This window comes from Electrona antarctica (assembly GCF_951216825.1).
Source record: "Electrona antarctica genome assembly, chromosome: 3".
Lineage (NCBI taxonomy): Eukaryota > Metazoa > Chordata > Actinopteri > Myctophiformes > Myctophidae > Electrona > Electrona antarctica.
In genome coordinates, this window is record NC_136808.1 from 44414247 (window position 1) to 44441373 (window position 27127).

Below are 27127 nucleotides of genomic sequence, written 5' to 3' on the forward strand. Positions count from 1 at the left end.
CTAATTTTGGGCATGTCAGCTAGATCATAATCGTCAAAAAATAGTTAAAATAGCCGTTATTTTCGTACAGTATAAAATAGGGAATAGATGAGCTGTTCCTCATTTTATTGGGGTCTGCGGGAACACCTTAAAAGACCCCTGCAGGAACCCCTGATCTAGAGCACAAATCATTTTGTCATGTATAGAAAGCTCAGTAAGCCTTTTTACAACAGTGCATTCAACTCCAAAATGAGTTTTGTTGGTTGACAGACAACCAACTGACAACATTCAGTTAATCAGTTAAACTGACTGGAATCATGGCATATGGAATTCCAACCATTTGAAACAATGAGACATAGTTGTAGACTACATTACATTCAATTGTTCAATTGTTGACAAGAGAAGCCAAGCTGTGTGCTATCTATGTTTAAAGCATGATAAAGATTTCACTTCCATCTTCAGGTAATTAAAGAGGAATTCCCCTGTAAAGCATCATTAAAATCATTTACCACATACAAATATAACATACAAAGAAAACAATAGTACAGGTATATGTCATAATGATGCACTCTATTTCGTTTGAAATAACTATTTTACAGTATAGATGCCCACAAACCAAACTATTGAGTAACCGATTTTCATGTAAATAGTACATTTACTATTTACTACTATATACTATAAAAGCACTGTATCCAAATGCACCATTTATGGTGCATTTGGATACAGTGCTTTTATCCACAGCACTTTACAGTGGGAATTACATTCACACCGACAGCAAAGGAAACCATGCAAGGCATCAACCTGTTAGACAGTGGAACTACAGTTCAGTGTCTTGCTCAAGGACACTTCGACAGTCGACACACAGCCAGGAGGATCTGGGAATCAAAGCGAGAACCTTCTGATTCCCGAGCGACTGCTCTATCTTCTGAGCCACTGCCACCCCCATCTACCCCCATGTTGTGATCTACAACCTCACAACATGTACAGTAGATGTAGATCGGGTAGTTGAACTATTTTAAAATGATTTTCAAAATAGTAAAAAAATGGCAAATAAGTTTAGGGATAAGGGATAAGGGTGGCGCAAGATGGAGCCCTGTGTGTGCCTGTGCCTGTGCCTGTGCGTGTGCCTGTGCCTGTGCCTGTGCCTGTGCCTGTGCCTGTGCCTGTGCCTGTGCCTGTGCCTGTGCGTGTGCGCGTGCGTGCGCGTGTGCGTGCGCGTGCATTGATGTGTCTGTGGGAGGTGGGATGGCTAACAGACAACAGAAAAGTAAACTCTATAATAAACTACAATTTTCAATGTACAAGACAACTAAAATAACACAAAGATTTGTGCTATTATGGAACCTTCTACAACTCAAACTAATTGATGATTATAATTGCTATTCAGACAGCTCTTGTTATTGTGTTTTGATCACTCCCATGCAATTATGTTTTCACCTTGATTAAAGGCAGCATGTGGTGTACAGTAGCTTATAAATATAGTATTAATTAATTAATTAATTAATTATAGCCAGCTTGATGGAGGGGAAAGGAACTGGTCGGAATAACGTGTTCCTTCCACGCGCTACAGTACGTCCGGCCAGGGGAACTCCCCCCTGTCAGGTGAAAAGAAGCAGCATGGACTCCTCATGCATAGAAGGAGGCATGAGGTATAGGAAAAAAATAAATAAATATAGTATTACTGTATGTCTGGACTGGTATATTGAGAACTGTCAGTGAGCTGGCAGCAAATTTGTCTCGGCATATAAGCTATTTTTGTAGACATGGCCTGCCTCTGATTGGCCTACCGGCACTGCCGGCCTTACCAGAGTTTCCTCCGAGGTGGAAGATACATGCTGGATAGTCTGCCGCGAGCTTACTCTGTGGTGGGAATTTGGGAAATAAATAAATAATACAGAAGAGGCAAACTAATATTGTTTATGCCGTTGGCCTGTTTATTTGTATACATGTGTAAACTTGAAACATTATTGTACTGTAATAAGGTCTCTCTTCCCTTGATCTTTATCCTTTTTAGTATAATAGTATTAGTTTACAATAATTAGATTAATACCTCGATCTTTATCTTTTTTAGTAGGCCTATAATAGTATTAGTTTACTATAATTAGATTAATACACGATAATCAACACTAACACTTTAATTTAGAACACAGCCAAATCATAGTACATACGTGTTCAATCAATTATTCAATCAAAGCAAACGGCACAAACAATATTAGTTTGCCTCTTCTACAAAAATGTAAGTTACAAGTTACTGTTGCGTGTTGCCATTCTCTTGTACTTATTATTTCCCACCATGGAGTACCCTTGCATCTCGGAGGACAGGCAAGACGGGCAGTGTCGGTTTGCCAATCAGAGGCAGGCGGGGCGTTAATATATACTCTAAGGGCGTTACCATGTCTATGCTCGGACGTAGAAAAATGTCCCACCCGTCCACCCCATCTGCCGGACTATAGGGGAATCTGTCACAGATCTATAGCCAAAATATATGATTCAGTTGGTTCAGTTTCAAGCCAAGAGTGACCTCTTGGAAGTTGGAGTGTAGTCTTTCTCTCTCTCTCTCTCTCTCTCTCTCTTGCTCTCTCTGGCACGCACGCACGCACGCACGCACGCACGCACGCACGCACGCACGCACGCACGCACGATAAGGCCTCAGCCATAGTGCTGTGATGGCAGATGGAAGCTGGCTCAAAGAGGCTGGCACATCAGGGGGAAATATGCTCCACCAAAGATGTCCTTTTTAATTAAAAGATTTTGATCTGTGATGATTTGTTGAAAAGAAATGAACATGAAAGGGTTTTTATTTTTTATTTTAAAGAAAGAAATATCCTTGCACATTCAAGTCTGACATAGTACAGCTCGCTCTATACCATGTTAAATGCACTGGATCAAATAGGATGCAAGGTTAAGGGAAATCTACATTCATCTCTCAGTCTCTCCCATCTCTATCTCTTCACCTTTTGGTATCATTAAAGCTTCGTGAAAACATATAATGTCAGTGTCCTGACATTTCCATATACAGTACATAGTATATCACATTTTAGTTCTGACTGGATTTAGATATATGGAGGAAGATATTTGTGTTGAACTTGGGACCAGGATGACTGCAGTAGTCATTTGAGACCTGCAGGATTAGATGGACAGAGTGGCGATATTCTGCAGGTCATCCACACAAGACAGAAGGGGTCAAATGAAAATGACACAATCTATGCGAGTTTTGTAACCAACAGAGATAGCAAAGACTCTGCTATCAGTCATCATTGCGGCTTGGTTTCTGCTTGCACCTGTCTTGGTGTATTAAGGAAACATTTCCAAATTCCAATTGGATATGAGTGCCACATTTACCCTGACACGTGTCAGGGTAAATGAAGGTGCAGTGATTGGTGTGGGTCGCAGTAGCCTGTCATGTAGGCTAGCCCTAGGCTGTCACAAAAATGCATTGTCATGTGGATTCCATCCAGGTCCCACTGTCAGTCTCCCTTGCACTGATTCAACAACATCTGACATGAGGTTAGTCTCTCTCTCTCTCTAGTCCTTCTTCTTCTTTGTCTTCTTCGTTGTCTTCGTCTCTTTGTCGTCCTAATCTTCTTCTTCTTCGTCTGCTTTGTCTTCATCTTTGTCTTCTTTTGCTCTTTTGTGTCCGTTTTCTTTTGCTTTTGTGTCTTTTTAAATGCTGAGTAACAGGAGCTACAGTACTATAGGCACAAAAGCAATAAATGGAATGATAGTCTGTTAATTCTTTCAGCGCCATTTCCGTAGATGTAGGTCAATTGAAGCCTAATTTTTGATACAACGCTTACTGCCATTGCCGTTGATTAATGGCAATTGCGCTTTTATAGTGCATTCGATCGATCAAGCCATAATGCTACTTACGTAGTTACGTTAGCCGGTTAGCTATAGCTATGTTGTTAGCACAGCACTGGATCTCCCATCTTCGATCGTCGTCGCCATAATAATCTGTTTCTTTCAATCACATGTATCTCCTATTCCTTGTCCTCCTATTCCTTTGGTCAAAACAGCGTTTCTTTGACGGCACAGAGCCGACGATGTGGAGCTCTCTAGTGCCCCGGTTTGGATTCATATTGTAAACAAGGCCTGTCCAGGCTCCGTTCAGCTTCCTAGGTTAATACTACTTCCGGTAGACTGGAAATGTGGCTTTTCAAAATAAGAGCTCGACTGGAAAAAATGCTGCCGTGAATTAGATCCTAATTTTTCAATAAATGCTAGCGCTGTATTACAGCGCAGTGCAAGTGCAGACCTTAATCCTTATTATAATCAGTGTAAATCTTGCACAACATCTCAGAAAATGTTACCAGTTCTAGCTAAAATCCTTTAATCTCACCTGAAAACATTCCAGCAATGATCAATGAACATTCTCTGAGGTTATTGTGTGCTTTCCTAATAACTCACACACCTTGTATACAAACATTAACACAGCGCCGGGATTTCTTTTACAATAGCCGCGCAGATATGGCAGCTTTTACTCTGAAAGCCCCCCCTTCCGTTCCGTACAAAAAACGGGAGAAATAATGTTGCTTGCTTACCTCGCTATGATTACGATAAAGTCGCTTGATAATCCCTCGCGTTTATATTTTAAACGAGAGGCATGTTGAAGTCAGAAATGAAGAGTTTAGTATATCCATCTGGTCAAAACCACGGAGAGCTCCCTAGATTAGGAGATACGAGCCTTTCTTTCTGAGCGGCAAACAGGGAAGTGAACGGCAGCGCCCATGTGCCAACAGCAAGGAGTATGGTGCAGAAGGAGAGGCCAACCCAAAAAAAAAGAAAACAAATCCGAATATTTCTATTTCGTTTGATATCAATGAAAATGCGCTAGGACGCATGTACACGTCCTCGCAATCCATCGGTTGGATTAGCTAGAATGGCTCCACACGTCCTACGGTCCAAATGGGTTAATGAAAGAGTCATTTGTTTTTATCATTGAATTATGTGATCATGATGGATTGGCTTCATACATATTTTTTGTAAGAAATATATTGTTACTGGCATTCAGAAATGTCAGTCCAATCAAATAAAGAAGAATGAAATTCAGGGTGCATGCGGCCATGGTAAATACAATAAGAATAACCAGTATTTCTGCTCCTAAATGCAATTTACTTTGGTGTGGACCAAAGTAAACTTGCATTTAGGAGCAGCAACACTGGTGTGCAGATGTTCTTTTTATATATACTGGTTAACTTGTTTTGATCCAGCTCCCAGTCTAGTAGGTCTGGGATATGTATAGTCTTCTCAGCTTCTCTTCTAACATGGTATATAATAATGATATTGGTTTAATGAACCATGGTTGTCAGGCTGAGAAAGATTTGTTGAAGCATGTTAAAAGCTTGTCTCCATTGATTAGGTAAAGGACTGAGATGAGAAAAGAATACTGCAGATAAAAAGAGAGAAAGAAAGAAACAATACTGTATACTAATACTAATATTCATGCCACTTTTTTTTTTTTTTTACATAGATTTACAGATTTCCTTTCCTTCACATTGACAGTTGATACAAGGAGGTTGCTGTAGATTTCACTTGGGAGGCAGATGGTAGCCTGATTTGCTCAGTGACAGATCACCCATAATGTCATTGACACTAATGGCTGCGGAATTGAATGGGGATGCTGGGGCAGCAGTAGAGCCCCACATCCATGTCCAATCAGCGTGAAGCAACACTCCCTGTCACGATAATTATGACTGAACTATTGAGATGATTTTTTTGGCCATCTCTCCCTCGTGTCTCGGTGGTGCCTGCCTTGTTTGGCCTTGGTGACTTGCAAAGTCATTGTCATTTCTCACAACTTCATTACTTGGTGGCACAAAGCAATTTCCAGCGTCTGCGCTTTCCCCCACTCTGTTGCCCCTAAAGGGAGCTTGCACCATATGTGCATGCCAACTCCTTGTCAAGGTAGACAAGGTGAATCCTTTCACGAGTGCCTTTTCAAGTTTCATATTAGTGAATCTTGTCTCCTTTTTTGTTGTTTTTGTTCCAAGGGCTGTTTTACTCTCGTACGACAAGTTTCTGTTGACAAAACTGTTGAAACGTATTTGTATTTATTTTTTGTTTCTGAATGTTGTCTTACGCACAGAGAACAGCCTTTAAGCTTCCTATTGTTTCTAATGAGGTTGAAAGGGGATATGGAATCTCAAACTGTTGCTGATATACAGTGTATGTCAATGTACCGATAGTGTCAGTCTGCTCACAGCTATAAAGTTATAAATGGGTTTTGCTTTAGTATAGACGTATCGAATTTCTAATCCTCAGTAAATGTGAGACACACAATGGCTGTGTGAGCAGAAGGGTTGACCATTATCTTCAGTCTGCTCAACTCTTCTACAGCAGCTAATAAGAAGCCTTTTGTTTGTGACTCGATCACACCCACATTCTATTTCTTCTCACCCCCGAACAAACAGTTTGCATAATGCCTTGCATCACTCTCTACAACACACACGCACACGCACACGCACACGCACACACACACACACACACACACACACACACACACACACACACACACACACACACACACACACACACACACACACACACACACACACACAGACGGGGCGGTATTAGTACAGTACTTAACATCTGAATAGATTAGCATGTTTTCATTATTCTTTTTTGCTTTTTACCCCTTTTTCTTCCCAATTTAGTCCTTATGCCATTCATTCCCCGTCCTTCTCCTCCTACCCAACACTCCCTGCTGACAGTTGCCACGTAGGAGTGAGTACGTGCAGTGACAAATATCAACCTCCACGCTCAGCTTTTCTCCCCCGAACATGGGCCAATTGTGTTCATATAGACGCTCGACAAAGCCACTGCCGTGGTGAATTCTAACCCGTAGACTCTGCAGTGGGCAGGTACTTTACCACTGCGCCACCTGAGTGCCTACGAATAGATTATCGTGTTAATCCCACTTTGGTGCAAATTACTACCGGTACATCTCGCTCCCAAGCTTAACTGTACTTCCACAGCTGCCTTCTGTGAAATACTCCATTCACTCCATTGTAAATAAGTGCTAACAAGATAACCAGATTGCACATCCAGGGCAGCCAGCCACTGCTGTGCACAGTGAGGCTAGTTTGTCAAGGTTTTCCAAGTTTGTCAGAGCTTAGGAGCAGTTTTTCCTGTGTAGCTGTCATGAAATTCACACACTTGCACGGCACACATGTGTACACGCACGCACGCACGCACGCACGCACGCACGCACGCACGCACGCACGCACGCACGCACGCACGCACGCACACACACACACACACACACACACACACACACACACACACACACACACACACACACACACACACACACACACAAACACACACACACACACCATTTGAAATGATTTTTCATTGACAAGATCATTTCCCTCACCCCTTCACAAAGTTAATAACATATTTCACATGTGAATGGAAGTGATTATATTTACTCCCAGACATTTCAAATTAAACCACGAAAGTGGTTTAATTAGGGCAAGGAAATTGATACACCAATTAAGGCTGTAGAGACTATACTTGATACTGAGTTTCTGTTTAGGTTAATTTTACTTAAACTTTAACAAGAAAAATATCTACAGCCAGATCTGTCTATACTACAATACACTGAAATTATGGAGAAAATTGACCTTGAATTAATCAGTTATATATCAATCTCAGTTATATTGGGGTAAATTGATACTATATACATTTTAGTGCCACTAAAGACTCTCAGATTTAAATAATGGACAAAATAATTTTGCTACCATTGGCATCTAAAGGAAAGACATTTTTTCCATACATTGCTGTTCTGATCAAAACCATGGAGAGCGCTGTAGATTAAGGTGACCTTCACACCAGAAAGCTTTACTGCGATTAAAACGAATCCTGCTGCACATTGTCGGAAAGTGCACTTCGTTTGGCATGTGTGAAGCATCACTCGAATCCTAATGCGCTTCAAAGAACCGCATTCTACTCCGACCAAAAACGGGGGTTTCGCTTCGCTTCCAATCGCAATTGATTACGATTCTGTGCAGGTGTGAATGCAATCCGCAGCAAATAAAGGAAATGAAGCAAACAATGTGGCGGGTGAGGAGCTAAACACAGTTGGAGACGGAGAAGGCATATTTTACGCAGCGCAAAGATGTCCCGTTACCGTGGATAGACGTGGTCGAATGAAAAGACCGAAGCCCATGGTCGAAATGAGGACGAGTACATTAATCAATTGTTTAAGGAAACACATAAAAACACTGCAGTGTAGCCTACAGAATATTCTGTCTGTCTGTCTGTACGTGCCGTAAACATGGAGTGCTGTCACTGTGTGGGGACTTAGGCCAGGGACCTTTTCTGTCTGCGCTGTGCCTCTATGCCCAAAGGAACAGTACGTGTGGAGGGGAGAGAGAGAGAGAGAGAGAGAGAGAGAGAGAGAGAGAGAGAGAGAGAGAGAGAGAGGTCCAGTCCCCGACGGCACGAAACATGCACGCTATGAGTATAATTTTAACACCAAAGAAGAAGGCAAAAAATTTAAAAATGATTACAGTGATCCCGATTTATATAATTAAAAAAGCTTATATGACGGAGTATTCCGTCAGAAAAGCAGTTCACAGTTGGAATTTATATGACGGAATATTCCTCCATAAGCAACTCCTGATTCATTCTCAACACCGATGGAAGAACAGTACTGACTATTTTAATCTCGGCTTTATTGCTCAATTAATTTGATCTCATCTATTACGCATGCACACACACACACACACACACACACACACACACACACACACACACACACACACACACACACACACACACACACACACACACACACACACACACACACACACACACGTTTGAACACTATAACAATGTTGCCATGGTGATGCTGAAGTGTTTTGACACAGCTTTTATTTAGAGACTACTTTATTTCCTTTACGTGGAAAACAATCTCCTATGCCCTGCCTATCTCCTATATACAGTATATCTATCACTATGTGCCATCATTTGATTTTGTAGAGTCTAAGCCTTAAGCTTTAAGTTGAAGCTGCATTGTGCAATATTTTTGACAGGCACAATGCCTGAAAAAAATGAAGATTTTATTGAGAGATGAAACCGGCTGCCTGTCCATGTTGTGTTACCCCTTGCCTTTCCAAAGTGTGTATATTGTCTCTTAAAACACACTGGCACAATCCCTCACCCCTAAAATCTGCTAACACCCTATCATATCCATGCTTCCCTCTATGGCAGATTAGCCAGCACAATTAAGTATTACCATAGTAATAAAGTTTGTCTTGGCTTTGGCTGCCGTAGTCTGTTGGGTGCATGTGAAATGGGAGACACAACAACACACATTCCCCCTTTGTTGATCATTAGGGAGCCAAGTATTACACAATATATGTATTTAAGGCTTAATTAAGTGGATGAAACTTGCCTTGACAACTAATGAATCTTTATTTGTTCCACAGGTGAATGTTATTCCAGCCTGCATCAGAGCCTTAACCAAGATGCTGTACTGTCCGTATTGCCGCGGCATGCCAGGACTGAGACCCTGCCACAACTACTGTCATAATGTTATGAGAGGTTGTCTGGCCAACCAGGCAGACCTAGATGCTGAATGGAACCTCTTTATTGGTAAGGGAAAGAATATTTCTTACACTTGTGTTGTGTTTGTACGGCATGTTGCTTTTCCATGGCAGTGTCTGGAATACCCTACTGTAAGCAGTAGCAGGTTGTGTTGTGTGTAGATTCAGCATTAAAGGATTACCAACCAGCCCTTTTTTTCTGTCTGAAATGTTGCTTGCTTTCCATGGAACACTGTCCTACTGCTTAAAGCCTGGTCCCTGCTGTTTGGGATTGATAAAGGAGAGCAGATCTTACGCAAACACATTTTCTATAGTGTCTCCAGCTGAGCTTGGTGAGTAATATAGCACTTCAGTTAGACTTTAAGTAGCTGGCTGCTACAGTATAAGCCCTCCTGTCAAATGGAGGCCCAAGGAGGCACGTGTGCCCTTCCCTCTGGATCTTTTGTGGGCCGATGCTTTATTTGTTATGTTCCACCATCCCACCAGCCCTCCCCTACTAAAAGAAGAAAAAGCACAAATGGTGAGGGATTTTCCCTGCAGATAATGTTTGTCAGGCGAGGAGTACTTTTGAGCTGGTGGCATCTTTTTCTTTTTTTTCTTTTTCTGACATGCCTGCTGTTGGTGAAACCATCAAGTGAAGTGTAGCCTGTTCTCTCTTTGGGAACATCTGAAGTCTCAAAGTAAGGCATGTCCCCGCGCAGTCAGAGTAAGATGTCTCACAGCTTTGTGACATGTGTTAAAAAGTGTGTGTCTTGTTCAGTTGTGAAGAGGCAAATCTACTGCAGCTATGGGAGGTTGTACTTGACAGTAATGGGGGGGAAAGACGTTGTTGCCACGGAATGATGAATCTGCTTTGACGAGGACACCCTTGAGGTGTAGAGTAAGTGGATTTTTTATTTTTTTCAATGGTTTTCTCAGTGTATGTTTGTATTGGAAGCAGGGTGATATTTGGTATTGTAATTTTGAAAAGTGGAACCCTGAGGATGTTTATTTTTCACCATGAAAGATGCATCTATTAATTTTATTTAGATAAATCACTTTAATTAGTTTACGGTAGCTTCCAAGTTCCAAAAATATCAATTTGTCTTTTAGAAAAAGCCTCTCATAAATGTGTCAGGTCAATGCTTTCCATCGGAGCATGGCTTTGCATTATAGAAATGTATAGATTGAGCTTGTAGGCAGACTTAATTTTATTGTCATCTCCCAAATCATCACTGATTATAACTAAGAGGTTATATCAGACTAAAGGCAGTGTGTGAGAGCACTCAATGGCATTTACCTGTAGACTCGACTCTGCTCATCTCTAAATGTCACTATCAATAGCATCGATTGGCAACACAATTTGGGAAAGGGTTTCAGGGCCTTGTCAGGTGTGTGTGTGTGTGTGTGTGTGTGTGTGTGTGTGTGTGTGTGTGTGTGTGTGTGTGTGTGTGTGTGTGTGTGTGTGTGTGTGTGTGTGTGTGTGTGTGTGTGTGTGTGTGTGTGTGTGTGTGTGTGTGTGTGTGTGTGTGTGTGTGTGTGTGTGTGTGCTACCCCCCCCTGTTCCCCCTCACTTGTACAGTTCATGTCCCCTCCCCCCTTTCCCTCGTTTATCCTTTATCTTTTTAACCCTGTACTGTTCTTAGTGTTCCTATGTAAAGCGCTTTGGGTATTTAGAAAAGCGCTATATAAATTTGAGCTATTATTATTTATTATTAACAATCATGCATAATCTTAAAGGATGTGATTTGCATCATAGCTGGGAAATTAGCCAAAAATATATCAGAACCAATAACCAATTTAACCTACAGGTAGCTCATGTAGGTTAATCAAATAATCGAGAAGCATCTCTTTTCTTTATCAACGAAAAACATTGAATGTTTTTTTCTGCTATCTTCACTTTGTAAAATAATAATAATGATACTTTATGCTATCCTGGATTTCCTGGAAGTGTGCGTGCATGCGTGCGAACGTGCGTACATGCTTGAGTGTTCTAGAAGAGAATTCATGGTTTGGCCAGTGAGTGACACAATACTATCAGTCATCAAGCTTTATGACAAATTCACTTAGCTCTGTATCATGACAGACACATCATTATCATTTTTCTTGTCTGTACCTTGTTAAAATTCCCTGAAGAGTGAGAGGAAGAGAGAGGCACGCACGCACGCACGCACGCACGCACGCACGCACGCACGCACGCACGCACACACACACACACACACACACAGATACGACAGGACTTGTTTACTGCCCTACTGCACCACCTCCACAATGTCACTTAGTCCATGATCAGAGCTATTCTTGATGGCAGAAGTGACGTGACTATACACCAGGGTACGACGGATATGAGGGAAAGAGCCGAGCAGCATTCTTCAGACCTCTCACATTCTCTGAGCTTGAAATTACACAGTAAAATTCTCAGTGTAAATGTAATGCCGACTGATTGGAAGAGCAGGAAGGATCCATTTGCAGATGGTCTTGAGTTTCAAATGGACAAATGAATACTGAGGATATCACTGTGTAGGAATGAAATTAATTCACTGAATGCAAATTAATTGTGAGTAACACTGTGTTTTGGCCTTCAACCGAGTGGGGACCATTTAGATGGAGTTTATATTGCCAACTTTCCATTTTATATCTTTTTACATTTCTATCAGATAATAAGTGTTTGATTTGTAGGAAAACACAGCAGCCAGGCACTTGGATAGAATAGCATGGTTTCAATGCATGCGCATAAAACATGACATTTTCTTTCCCGATTCCAGAGTCTACCATAAAAATCTGTAAACTGATGTTATTGTGTATTTATGCATCAACTGGTACATTTGTGTTGAGCATCTTAAAATCTATTTTGTGTTTGATTTGAAAATGGCATAGCGTTTTTCTAAGCTGTGCACATTTCAATCTTTGGCTCGATAAATACAATAATATGAAAGAGGCTGCAATGGATACATTAATTCATATCCTAATGCCAAATCAAACTTATTAGCTGATGTGAATGTTTGATTGTGCCCTCACACTGTTAAGCTACAATAAAACATTTCCTAAGCTTTTGATTATGCAGGCAAATGAAAGTGAAAAGCTCAGTAGCTTGCGTGCTACACTGTCATACATAATACAGCGGCAGCCCTGCACATTTCTGCATCACTTGCCACAAAATGTCAAAACACACGTCTCTCACCTCTCATTTCTCAGCTTGCCGTTTTTAATTCCAAGTGATGATGAAAGTCCAGTAAAAAGTGACAAACTGATGAATCATAAAGAACAAAGAGAAAGTCTCAGACCAGAGTGAAAGGAGACATTTTAACTGCGATAGTTTGTTCAATTGATTGTGTAGTTCATGCTTAGCATACGATTATGCCAATATAAAATTGTATTATTTCTAATAATACAAATGTATTTGTTGGACTGTTGCATTTATTGTTTATTTCATTGAAATGTATCCTATTTAAAACCATCTATTTTGGCCAGCATAAATAAATGTACATGGTAACAGGCTTGATGGGAGAAAAGCAGGTGATTTCAATTTATCACATTTACATTTATCTCTGGACCTGTACCTAACTTGAATAATATAGCTGCAGTGTCCATATATCTATATTCTCTTCATAAATAATGCAATTATGGAAATACAAATTGTGCTGGAAATCAAGCATTTTAATGGTAATGATGGTAAACATTTTCCCCACATTGTAATCAGTGGCGTGCACAGATAGACACTAGGGGGTGCTAGACCACCTTTTCCCTCTGGACAAATGTGCCCTTTTGAGAAAAAAAAATGTATTTTTTACAGTGTACAGTATGTGGACCATGGTGACATTGATCAATTCTTGATGAAAAAGCTTCTAATATAGTATTTTGGCCCCAAAATCTATAAATATCACACTATTAAGGCAACCGTCCGGTTCCACGTGCTGCACAAGGTGCCCTTTTTTCACTTGAGCACCTGCCCCTCTAAATGTCTGTGCACGCCACTGATTGTAATGAAACATGTCAGATGTCCATCACGTAAATGACAGCCATCGAGGACAGGCCCATTCTCCTATTGTTACTTGTCTCCTACTTCTTATTTCTACTAATCAAGATTTAGTCTTGTGTTGCTTTCTACTGAGACCTTTGACACTACAGTGTAAGGGATCCACATTGATTTTATTTGCTCATTTTCGTTTTAATTGCATGGATTGTATCCCAGTGTAACTGGACCTCCCCACAACCACCCGATTCATGAAAATTCAAGCCAATATTGTCCCTGTCCTCTAAGAAGGACTCTTTGTGGGAGAATGATAAATACAAAAAAAGTCCTGTGCCTTGATCCGTTAATGACGATATAACTACTGTCCTCATTCATATAACTTTAACTTAGGTTATGTTGTTTTGTTTGATATGGATATCACCATAGCATGAGATTTGTAATATAAATGTACATGTATGCACAAAACCAGACGCACATTAGATAGATACAGTAGATAGATAGATAATAATAATAATAAATAATAAAGTTTATTATTATTTATACATACATACATACATACATACATACATACATACATACATACATACACACACACACACACACACACACACACACACACACACACACATACATACATACATACATACATACATGAATACCTTTATTATCCCGCGGGGGGAAATCAGTCGCCCAGAGGTGGCTCAGCAGTTAAGGTTACAACTTACGTAAGTATAAGAAAAATAAGAAAGTAATGAATGAGAATGAGAAATAAGAGGAAAGAAAGAAGAAAAATAAATGTTTTTTAGTGAAACACAATACATCTGCCTGTTTTAAAGGAATAGTTCTTCAACTCGGAGTCAGTCCTCAGGTTCCTGCCAAAGCACTGCATAAAAACACTGCATCTTCAAGATATAACCGAGACATTTAGTACATGCTGACACACATACTGACGCTGCCAGCATAGAGAACATGATAGTGTCGGTGACAGAAATGACAGGTACAAACAAGCTACTGCGTTCCTGTCTGCCTGTCGAGACAGCTGAGGGTGTATGAGTTACTTCGCTCTGCTAAAAGAATCTCCATATAGCCTCAGCTCTACCAACAACCAGGTCTCAATTCCATCTAATTTCCACTGAAGGTGCCACAAAGTATAGCTCGTACATATAATATAGTAGTAACATAAGTATACATACTGGACAGTACACCTGATTTATACTGGGCTGTATGACGGTGTGTCCCTGTCACCTTGTTGGGCCAGCCTATACCACTTTGTTTTTTTTACCCTTGTGAGCACTATAATATACACATCAACAAACAGTTATGAATTTCTAGCCCCTTTATTGATGCAGGAGACAATAGCACCTCTGTGGTGGTTTCACGGTATTGGATTAGGACAGTGTTTGCCTCCTGGGTAAGAAACCACAGTTCTACCCCACAGTAGTTAAAGATAGTGTGCCCACCTCAAGGATGAAGCTCACTTAGAGGTCATGTTTCTGCTGCAAGTTTACTCTTTCTTAGAGAGCCTAAACTAAGCGACCTGAATTCAAAGACTACTCCCATCGTCTTCATTTCCAGACTATTACCTTTATTTATTCCAGACTATTACTATTACCTCAAGTCATTCAGCCACAGAGACATTTTTGTGAATTAATAATCACAGATCAATCAGTCCCTCCACGCTATGGGATGCACGTCCCACAAAGATACTGTATGGACTGGAACTATAGGCTATCAGGAGCGATCTGTCCACCCAGCTTATGGGATCGACACTAGCCAACTAGCCAATTACACAACACTCCTGCTCATTGCATGTACCGGTTGGAGGGAGGAAATTCATTGGTACAAGCCAATGCTCCAAACCGAATGACAACTTATTTGCATTGTTGCATTGTAGTAGATAATCTATGCATCGTTCTTCTGAAGTAGTTATTAGTACTTATTAATGAAGATTATAAAGATCACTATGTCCGTTCAGACTCTGAGGCAAGCCTACTATTGTACTGCCCACCACAGAGGAATCACACAGTGTGGGGCAAGAGATTAATGTGGAGCCAGTGGAAATGACAATTTATGCAAATGTATTTCAACTTCCATGACAAGCGATGAGTCAAATCTCAATATCATCCTCATTTGCAGAACTAAGAAGTTATTGCTTATATGAAAATAGTATTGTTTTTGTAAATGCTCCAGTAAAATTCAATATTATCTGCACCCAGGGTAAATTTTAGGGAGACTGGGGACTTCTTTTTTTTCAGTTACATAAAAAGAAACTGTTACACTAGTATAGCCAATATACTAGTAAACTTAAATGTGTCAACTACAATTAACTTAAAGGACAACTTTGTTTTTTTTCAATCAAGGTTCATGTTTTAGGTTGCTATTAGAGAAAGTAAAAGATGAGTGTTCATTTACTTTTTTTCATACTAGGGGGAGGCCATACTGTGTATCGTAGGCTCAATATGTCAGTTTGTCACCTCCCCCTTCACATTCAATAGATCCCGTGATTGTATTAAATATGTATGTTGCACCGGGGACACAGTGGTCGGTAGCGCTGTTGCCTCACAGCTAGAAGGTCCTGGGTTTGATTCCCGCTGGGGACGCTGGGGGCGTGTTCTCCCCATGTCACCTAGGGTAGGTATACCCTCACAAAAAACATGCAGTAATCCTGGTCTCTAAACTGCCCCCCCCTGGCCAGCCTGATGGAGGGGAAAGGAACTGGTTGGAATAACGTGTTCCTTCCACACGCTACGTCCAACCAGGGAAACTCCCCCCTGTCAGGTGAAAAGAAGCGGCTTGAACTCCTCATGCATAGAAGGAAGTATGAGTTCAGTCCGTTGGTCCCTGGCAGAGGGAGTGTTGAGCCCAGGATTACATTATTGATAGATATCTAATATCTATTAATAAAGGCAAAAAGCCCCATATATATTTTTTTAAATACTGAAAAATGAAATACTAAAAATGACATTTTTTCCCGTTCACCAACAGTTGTAGCAAGGTGTTACAAACATCCTAGTACGTCGCTTATTTCGAAAATAGGTTCCCTATTTAGTAATGAATCTTGCTTCTCTCGGGACAGTAGGAGAGAAATTGTGCTGGCTGATATTCCCAATTTTAGATTTTGTGGACTTGAGGACATATTGTACTGTGTATGCACAACTCAGCCTCTGTTTTAAAACCCTTGGACGCCATTTATAATAGTGCTGTACGCTTCATCATGGGGGATGGTTTCATAACCCATCATCGCTCATTGTACCAGTCAACACAACAGGTGGGCCATCCCTTGGGTTAAGAGGGAAGCAGCATGATTGCTACTGTATAGTGTTCCAATCTAATCTCCATAAACTCATCTGTAACATTTGTTGAAACTATACTCTGGTGGGATGCTGTTTTATAGACGCCACGCGCACGTCGCTTAACACCTACCTTACAGGTCACACAATGGGCAATTGATATGCATCTAGGCTCATTCCTATGTTAATGTACGCTGGTGTGACACTCAACCTTTGTAAACTTTGTTGAGGTGCGTATTAAAGGGGTGTTTCATGAGGTCACCTCATGTGGCCTGACAGCTAGTTTGACATTTAGTTTTTTTTCCCCGCTTACAAAACAGATTTTAATAATACATGATTTTAGTTGTTCTTATTGTTTTAGTTTTTCTAGACAACGGGACAATGTACAAAATAATACATTTGAGAGAAAACAATAAAACTGAGTATGTTTGTATCACAGATCACTCCTGGACTGTTTATGCAAACCATGTATGTGCAAATGATTTGCTAATTAATTGAAAGGGGGGTAAAGTAGCCTGTGCACTTAACAGCCCACTGAACAATTTGTGCCAAGTTTGGAGGCAATTTGGACTACTGGTGTACAGTCCAATCCCAAACACACAAACAGCGGCTCTCCAATTATAGTAGGATAACAGAGTAGCAGGTTATATTTCTAGTACTGCATTTTTATGAATTGCCTTCACAACATTTAAATGATGAAATGCTAGCTGTGAGTGGACACCAGGTTTATATCTGGAAGCGATGCAGTCTCAGGCAATTTACATCACACTGAGGCCGTTTCAGAGAACGAGTGACGCAGGCATTCTCGCCCGGATCAGTGACGTGTCTGCTCATGACAGGCAGTGGCATGCACAGATAGACACTAAGGGGTGCTAGAGCACCCCCTGCCCTTTTGGCAATGTGCTTCTTTTTTTCTTTCTTTTTTACAGTGTACACTGTACAGTATGTACAGTGGACCATGGTGACGTTGATCAATTCTTGATAAAAAGCTTCTAATATATTATTTAGGCCCCAAAATCTATAAATCTCACACTATTAAGGCAACCGGCCGGTTCCACACGCTGCACAAGGTGCCCTTTTTGGACTTGAGCACCTGCCCCTCTAAATGTCTGTGCACGCCACTCATGACAGGTGCGGGACGCATACGCGACAATTTGGGGAGAGAGTATGTTTTGCACTCCGTCCGTCCGTGTGTCCGTGTGTCCGTCCGTCCGTGTGTCCGTCCGTCTGTGAACAGCTAATCTCCGGCACCGTTAACCCGGTCGATGCCTAATTTTGCACACACACTCCCTGGATGCCAACGATGAACCTCTGCCCCAAAATTTCCAGAACGGCCTGTTATAGCGCCACCAGGAGGCCGCTTTGTGCAAAAAAAGTTTTTAGACAGTACACCTACAGATTTTGTCCAAACATCACGCACATTGGTACACAGTCTCTCTTGAGCCATTCAACGAAACGGGTCTTTCAGATTTCTCAGACTCCATCCTGATTGGCTAAGATTGGCTTCCAAAGTTCGCAGGAGTGCTCAGTTTCAAACAAAATGCTGCAAATTATGAACACATCGTCTGATTTCCGTGACATTGCGCACGCACATTCCCACTAGGCCGAGGAAGAAATGCCACGTGAACATTTTCAACTCAGCCTCATGGTGGCGCTATAACTGGCCGAAAAGTGTTTTTACCTCCACCTGCACGGATTTGTGGATAACTTTGTATGCCAACTCCCTAGAGGCCAAGGAAAAACCTTTGCCTAGATTTTTTCACATCTGCTCTTTATAGCGCCACCAGGAGGCCGACATATGTAAAACACATTTTCTAATATTACTCCTTCAGATGTTATCCAAATTTCACGCAAATCGGTACACATGCTCTCCATAGTCATGTGATCAAGACGGGTTTGTTTGATTTCTCATAATCCACCTTCATTGCCTACGATTGGCTTCGAAACTTTTCAGGAGTAGCCCGCTTTGTGCCCGTTTTGTACAAATCGCCACAACTACTCAACGCAGCATCCGATTGCGGTGAAACTGCATGCATATTCCCACTAGGCTGAGGAAGAAATGTCACTTGACAGTTTTTACATCAGCCTCATGGTGGCGCTACAACAGGCCAAGCCTTGTCTCACACACACACACACACACACACACACACACACACACACACACACACACACACACACACACACACACACACACACACACACACACACACACACAAAACATGATTATATTACTCCTAAACATTTTGCCAAACATCACACACACTCCTATCATCCTGGTGGAGACCTGTGCCCAGAAGGGCACTTTTTCTAGTTATAGCATGTGTTGATCTGCAGACATTCAGTTACCTTATGCAAAACAAGATTCAAATTATCTCTGTTGTTGCTCAACAATGAGTCATGTGATGCATAGGTCACTCACAAAACATACTGTAGATGTTATAACAAAACTTAAATATAACATATCTTTCCACCACAATGTACAGTATATATGTATGAAGGGGCAAGCAAATTAATATGTCATGAGTAAATGCCATGTGTGGGCTCAGTAAGGCTTTGTAAGGAAATAAAAATATTTTAGAAGTCCATTAGAGGAATTAAATGATGCATATGGCACTCAAAGGTCTTAGTTACACTTGTCTTTTAAATGCAACCTGGCACATCCAATCATGCCAGCCAGGTTTCATTAATTATCAGGCGTTTAGACTCTCAGTTTGGATCTTGGCCACATTGAGCTCGGATCTTTCTCGGATTTCTTCACTCTACTTCACTCTTTAGAAGCTGTGAAAAATAATGGTGCTGTTACATTTTGTAGTGTCATTCATTCACTTTGTCATCTGCCTAAGTTCCCCTTTGTCCTGTAATTTTCAATCTCACGATATTTCTAAACAATATGAAACAAGGATTCCAATTAGTAAAAGTGCACTCTTTACACAGAGCTTAATCTTCCACCAGTAACCATTGTTGAAACAAAGTAATACATCCCTGTGCAGCTACCCTACTTTGAATTAATTGCCTTCTTATTTAGGGATTGTTTGATGACCCAGTAGCAAAAATCTTTTCCCATTATCCTCCTGGTAGACCTGAAAAACAGTGACCTTCCTTTAAAAAAAAGGAAATGTAATCGTCGTCACCATCTTAATGAGTCATTTATTAAGGATAATGATTTTCGTTTCTATTGTGCGTGTGTGTTCGTGTGTGCATACACATTTGCTTTTATTTGTCATCAGTCATAGCCTTTTGTGTGAAATGATTAATACAGTTTGATATTATTTAAAGTTAAATGTTTGAAAAATATACACAACATTTGAAGGAAATAGTGTAGGTACTTCTGTAGTACCTACACACAGTGTGCACTGTGTTGTTGCAAGAAGATTGGCTCCCCACGCACGCACGCACGCACGCACGCACGCACGCACGCACGCACACACACACACACACACACACACACACACACACGTATAGGCTGACCCTCTTTTTTTTTATGATCAGTACTTTATTTGGATTTTTTACAAATACAGAAAACAGAAAACAGAAAAAACAAACACAAGCAACAACAACAACAGAATACGTATGCATGGACATTATTTATGAACACAGAAACATAATATAAAACAAGGATAGACAAGATAAACAAATAAAAATACAAATAAATCAAATTAAAAGTTTAAATTAGTTTACACGACCAAACACGCAGCATCATCAACCGTATCATATGTATACTAATACAGTAAACAATCAAAAGGGCATTGCCTGACCATGGATCACATCAAGGACCTGCAACATGACTGAGGAACACGTTCCACTTCGAATCATATTTATCCAACTGATTATTCATCTTAAAGGATAACCTCTCCAAAGCAGCCACAGTACCAATCTGAGTGAACCATACATGTGCTGGAGGCAAATCATCAGACTTCCATTCCTTAACAATGATTTTCCTGCCCACCATTAATGCTGTATGAATCCAGTCAGTCAGTGCGGGGAGGTGTTTTAATGGCGATGGATCACCCAGAATAAAGAGCAGGTGTGTAAGGAATATATAGGCTGACCCTCTTATTATTCTACCCTCTCCTATTCATATCTTACTGTAAGGAGGGCCAAAATATTAATTAAATGCAATATCCATAATTGCAAAAACAGAAACTTTATGAGTAGTATTGACATTACAACCATGTGTATTTTTGTATTTTTGCTTTGGCTATTAAAAAATAGCAGATATAAAAGCTCACAACGCGTCACTTCGTGCAGCGCTGCGAGCTTGTACATCTGCTATTTTTGAACAATCTTGAAAAATCTTTGAAAGCACTACTGGTTTAGAAGGCATTTGTTGAATCGGCCTCAGTTCTTAGTGGGATAATATGAAGACAACATGAATTGCTTTTGTTCTGATGTGTTTATTTGAGCACTCTACCCCCAGACAACTGGTCTAAAGCTATTCCTGCACTTTAGTTACTCAATGAACACTCATCCCTCTATCCTTAGTTGGCCATGACCTGTCTTCCATTGTCCTTTTTACCTGTAACTATAAATGGTAAATGGTGCATTTATATAGCACCTTTATCCAAGGCGCTTTACATAGATTGTGCATCAATTCACCCATTCACACACACATTCATACACCGATGGCGGCAGAAACCATGCAAGGCACTAGCCAGCACATCGGGAGCAATTTGAGGTTCAGTGTCTTGCTCAAGGACACTTCGACACTAACTCTGGGGGAGCCCGGGTTCGAACAGGCAACCTTGCGGTTACGATCCAGCCACTCCACCCCTGAGCCACCACCGCCCTTGTAACTATAGCCCTTGTACTTTCCGCATTATCTATTGTTGTGTATATTCTTATTGCGACTGTAGTTTGCAGTTTACTATGAAAACCTGCGTTTCATGTCAGTTATGCCTTGTTGATCTGACCTCATCAAATCCTTAGATCTCCATATATGGCGCTCACCTGTGCTGACATTCCATATGTTGATCCTTCCCCACCCGTTCTTCCTCTTTGATGTCTCCAAACTCTAGACGGGCCCGCCCCAAAGTCATTAGCGCAGCCGCGCCCGGCACCCGGCGAAAACTAGAGTTCTCAACAGGCCCGAAAATGAATGCCCGGCCCTAGCACACATTTTACACCCTACCCGGCTCGAAAATGTCAATTAAAAATCACACCCGTGTGAACTGAGTGGTGCAGTGACGTCACACACTAACCATAGCAACCATGCTCACCCGTACGTGGCCCCAGGTACAGGTACACGGGTACACGTACAGGTACACGGGTACAGACAAAGCTGGTTGTTGGAGTGGTTTGCACCACTCAAAATATATATATATAAATAAATAAAATCCATATAATAGCATTCCCAGACCTGTTTCAGCGCAACCTTGTCCTTTAGGGCGAGGTCACTTCTCGCCCTCAGGGCGTCTTACTGGTGTATTTTGTCTGTGTGTATATAGGAATTATTGTGTCTGTTTATAGCTGTGCATAATGTTTGTTATTTTCACTTTATAGCTATTTGTATCTGTGACATTACAGTTTCTCACTTTTATGTTGTTTATTTTTCTTTTATTTATTTATTTATTTGTGTGGTCACATATGTGCCTTTGATGATCTGGATTAATTATATTAGCCTTAATAAATACATAAATGTGTGTGTGTGTGTGTGTGTGTGTGTGTGTGTGTGTGTGTGTGTGTGTGTGTGTGTGTGTGTGTGTGTGTGTGTGTGTGTGTGTGTGTGTGTGTGTATATATATATATATATATATATATATATATATATATATATATATGTATGAATAAATACATAAAAAGATTAGTTGACCAAAAATAATGATTAGGCATAGACAAGTTAGTTACAAGACTTATGGCTATAGTTATTGACAAGAACTGTACAACTTTTCTGTACATTTCAATAAATAACAACCTTCAAAACTATTTCTTCTGTGCCTAGCACTCGGATGATTTACAGAGGTACCATGATGATGCAGGAATGCAGGAATTAATGACCCTGGACCTCCAGTATCAACTTGACTGGTTTTATTACATTGAACACATTCATATTAGCAATAATGGCAGAGCAACACATCAGGTGGAAGAAAAGAAAGTGAGAGGACAAGGGCACAATCAACATAAAAATGTAAAAAAAACAAACCTGCGTGTACAGCCACGAAGAGCAATAAAACAACACTTTGCAAGAAAATGCACAAAATGTGAGTAGCCTACTTAACACTCGTATAGAGAGGACCAGAGCTAGCAGCACAATGGACCACACGGCGGCCATTTACATGAACTCAGTTTGACTAAGGGGCCTTTTAATTAGTTGTGACTGGCAGTGTGTGACTGACTACTGTGTTACAGTAGTGTCTGGAGGATGATGTTTGACACAACATTCAAAACATCATTCTGTGTTAACTATCATCAGATAATTTGACCTCAGTCTGAAGGCTTTTTCCGCTAGCGTGGCATTTTTCAAGACTGCTGACAGTCGAGTCAACACACTAGACTGTAATTCCTAATCCTATTAACAAGACTATTTAATTGTCACCGCCTCTTGATACTGCAAGCCTTCCACAAAGGAAAATGCTACTGTACTTCTATGTTGTACTCCAGAATTTCACTGTATCTCGAATTTTTCATATATTTATTTTTATCATCAAATAATGTCTTTGTTCTTAAATAGGCCTATTAATCTTTCCAAGATGGCTATCCCCACCCAGGAACCATTAAAATTGCATTATGAAACAAAATGTGAGACGCCAGAGGGTTAAATATCATGAATGAAATTAGATTATGAATAAACAATTTAGTAAAAAACAAAACGCTATTTTTATTATGTTAATAACAACAACAGTTACTATCATAATTACATGTAGTGCTTTCTGATAATAATGACGTAATGAGCCAGCAATAGAAGACCTAATGATCTCCTCCTCAGCCTTCTTCAAACATTTCTTAGTGAGGACTTTTGAAGCGGTTTTCTGTGTTTAAATTGGTCTCCACAAGTCATTCATAAGATTCAACCCCCTATTATAATTAGCCTACATTTATTGTATGCTGTAGAAAAGAAGGAATGGAAAAGTTACGGATAAAATATGCATCCCTATGAGAAATAGACTAGCCTATATGATAAATGTTTTGACAGGAATCTTGCTAAGAAGAAATATCTACATTTCCCTTGAATTTTCACAGTTAAAACACTCTGTAAACTGTTTGTACATTTTGTATGATATTAACAACTTACAGTAACGTGTGGCAGAGTATTGTAATTGGTTGTATCTGTCTGTGTGTTTGATTGTTATATGTATACTAGCTACAGTAGATAGATTTTTGGAGATTTTTGAGGGAATGGTCACTTGGGCTGCTCTGAAGAGTTTTAACTTTGGGTTGAGAAAGGTCAAAGGTCAAGATCAAGAATGTTGAAAAAATACCTTGAGAACTCATGGTCGCACCATGAGGCCGATTTGAAAAATATAGGGTGGAGTGCCGTCTTTTGACTCCTGGTCTGGATTAACACCCTGGGATTCGAACCCTGGTCTCCTGTGTGGGAAAGGACACTAAAGCCAAACATCGTATCCACTAGCCTAAAGGAGAATGCCGCTTTGCTGGGGGAGATATTAGGTTTTTGGTATTCAGGCAGAGGCTCTGAGCCACTCTGCTACACTGGCAGCTTGCATGAAAAGTGTGACATTGGTCTAGCAGTTTCTGAGATTAGCTGTGCACAGACACGCATGGGTTTACATGAGTGGCCAGAGCTACAGGAATGGGGCACAGATGTGCTTCCCATTCATTTTTCCAGATTTACAAAAATATGATTTTAAGCCTAGAACCAAGCCATCCATTACAGGCTCCTAGTGAATCATGACAATTAAACATTATTTAGTATTTATTAGGGTTGTCCCGATCGGGTTATCTGAAATCGGCCCCGATCACATGATTTTCAAAAGATCATTATCGGGGAGAAAGGTTCGGATTTTATTGTCTAATGTAAATCTCCAAGAAGGGTATAAAGCAATGAGATTTTGTAAAAACTGTTTATGCTGTGTTTATGCTAGTTGTTTTCCTTCTGGTCCCAGTCAGAGATCATCAAACAAAGACTAGTCACACTCAGAGGCGTGAAAGACGCCTATGATGAAAACAAAGGAAATGCAACCCCCACTATGCATGATGGGATAGGTGTCTGTAGTACTCTCTCTGAATGAGAGAGATACTCTTTAAGAGTTTTAACTTCTATAAGCTGTAGAACTGTATTCACTCTAATTAAGCAATACATCATTATTTTGTTTTTCAATAATTGCCTTTCAATAATTGAAAGGCAACACAACAGACTAGACTAGAGTGACATACATTAGGATATTTGCTATTGTGATATGGCATAAGTGTTATATAAAAATATAAAGATCGGATCGGGAAAGATCGGTATCGGTATGTCTCAAAATCAAATGATCGGAATCGGATCTGGAGCAAAACGTGATCGGTTCTAGTTTATTCTAGTCTATTTATTAAATATAGCCTATCGTGTCTAATATTTTATAATTAAATAATCAAATGTTTTTTTGACACAGAATCAAATGTTTTCTTGTCATGAGCGGGCGACTGTGGCTCAGGAGGTAGAGCAGGTCGTCCAATGATCCATGGGTCGGCGGTTCGAATCCCGGCTCCTCCTGTCTACATGTCGAAGTGTCCTTGGGCAAGACACTGAACCCCAAATTGCTCCCGATGTGCTGGTTGGTACCTTGCATGGCTTCCGCCGCAATCGGTGTATGAATGGGTGAATGTAATGCACAATCTATGTAAAGCGCCTTGGATAAAGGCGCTATATAAATGCACCATTTACCATTTACCATGATTCACCAGGAGACTGTACTGGATGGGTAGGATCCAGGCTTAAAATAATTTAAACCTTTTTGTAAATCTCTATAGGAAAAATAAATGTGCAATCATGAAAATCATGAACGCAGCGTCCGATTGCCATGAAAGGCAGAGGAATAAATGGTACCCTTTTGCCTATACCAGGAGGCCACAATAACCTACCTGACCTGAATAATAACTTTTTCTAGTTATTGTTATTACACACACAAGTGCAAAAACATAATTTCCAACTCCTGGCTTTCCAGCCTGGTGGAGATAATTATTTGATCTACATCAGTAAGTCCGTTTTACAGCAGCCATTTTTCTTTATAGTAGTGATCTTCTAAGCCTAAGGCCGGGGCTCCTCTGAGTGCGTTGCGTCGTGTTGCGATTGGACGGCGTCAAAAGATGAACACCATTCATTGATTAAAAAGGGAACATTCCCTGCGTTGCCGATGACTGCAGTGGAGCTTCGGCATAATGCTGAGATAAAAACAATATTTCTAACAACAAAAATAAAGAATTATACATATTATTTCGCTGTATAACTCTACAGTATAACTACAAATATAATCTAGGTGATTGCTTGTTCTCCTGTGGTAATGCTTAATGGTTAGAATTGGATTTCCCATTAAGGTAACTTTCATCAACAGTCTACTCTTTTCAAAATATGTTTCCATACAGTATGTGACATTGTTTCAAAAGTTACAATATAAATACCCTCCTCCATAGTTGTATGATGATTTGACTCTACCCGTAAAATATTCATTATGATAAAAGAAAAATCGGTTGTCAGAGCTCAGCCACTGAGGTCTGCAAGTCCCTTATAGAATGAGAAAGAATGCCATCAATTTCCCCTCTGCTGCGAGAGAATTCTATTGAGGCTTTTTTTGCCATTGGATTAGAGGAGCACTCTACTCTGAGACTCACGAACGCAGCGGAGGATTTCACAGGACTCAACTTGGCCCTTTGCAATGACCTCTAGTCAAGTCCTGATGGAAATCTAACCAAGCATCAAACCCAATTTGAGGCTCCAGTGTAAACAAAGAGAAGTGCACTTCAAAGATTGAGCCAGTGACAGATGCACGCAGGAGAGAGGAGGCTCGAGTCCAAAGTGTATCCTGGAAAAAACAAACAAACACTGATTTGGGTTGAGGACAAAACAGCTGCATATTTTTCAGGCATTTTAAAGCGCTTACACTGTAAAATCTGTGTTAATTTAACTCAGAGTGTACAAATGAGGATTTAAATTTGTCCCCCCAATCATGCAGAACCAAATGGTTTAATTTGTACACTCAGCTTCCCTGTGTTCCACTCATTGCTAATTAGCAGTCAAGTTCCACTATGTCATATATTCTAGATCTCCCCTCTTCCTCTCCCCCTAACCTGCCCTACATCCTTCCAACAAGGCCTCTTCCTGCCCCCTAACCCGCACTACATCCTTCCAACAAGCCTGGTAAGACTTAATGACCCTTTTTAGAAACAAGATAGTCTAATGAAAAGATCAAACACTTGATTTTC

General features: G+C 40.5%; 1 protein-coding gene across 1 annotated transcript in view; it reads left to right on the forward strand.

Moving 5' to 3' along the window:
- Positions 1 to 27127, forward strand: part of LOC306920227 (glypican-6-like) — a gene marked incomplete at its 3' end in the record, with an annotated part of 183621 nt that overhangs the window by 117169 nt on the left and 39325 nt on the right. The window contains exon 4 of the mRNA XM_079496915.1: positions 9414 to 9579. Within this exon, the coding sequence (XP_079353041.1) occupies positions 9414 to 9579 (166 nt within the window). The remainder of the gene's footprint in view (positions 1 to 9413; positions 9580 to 27127) is intronic.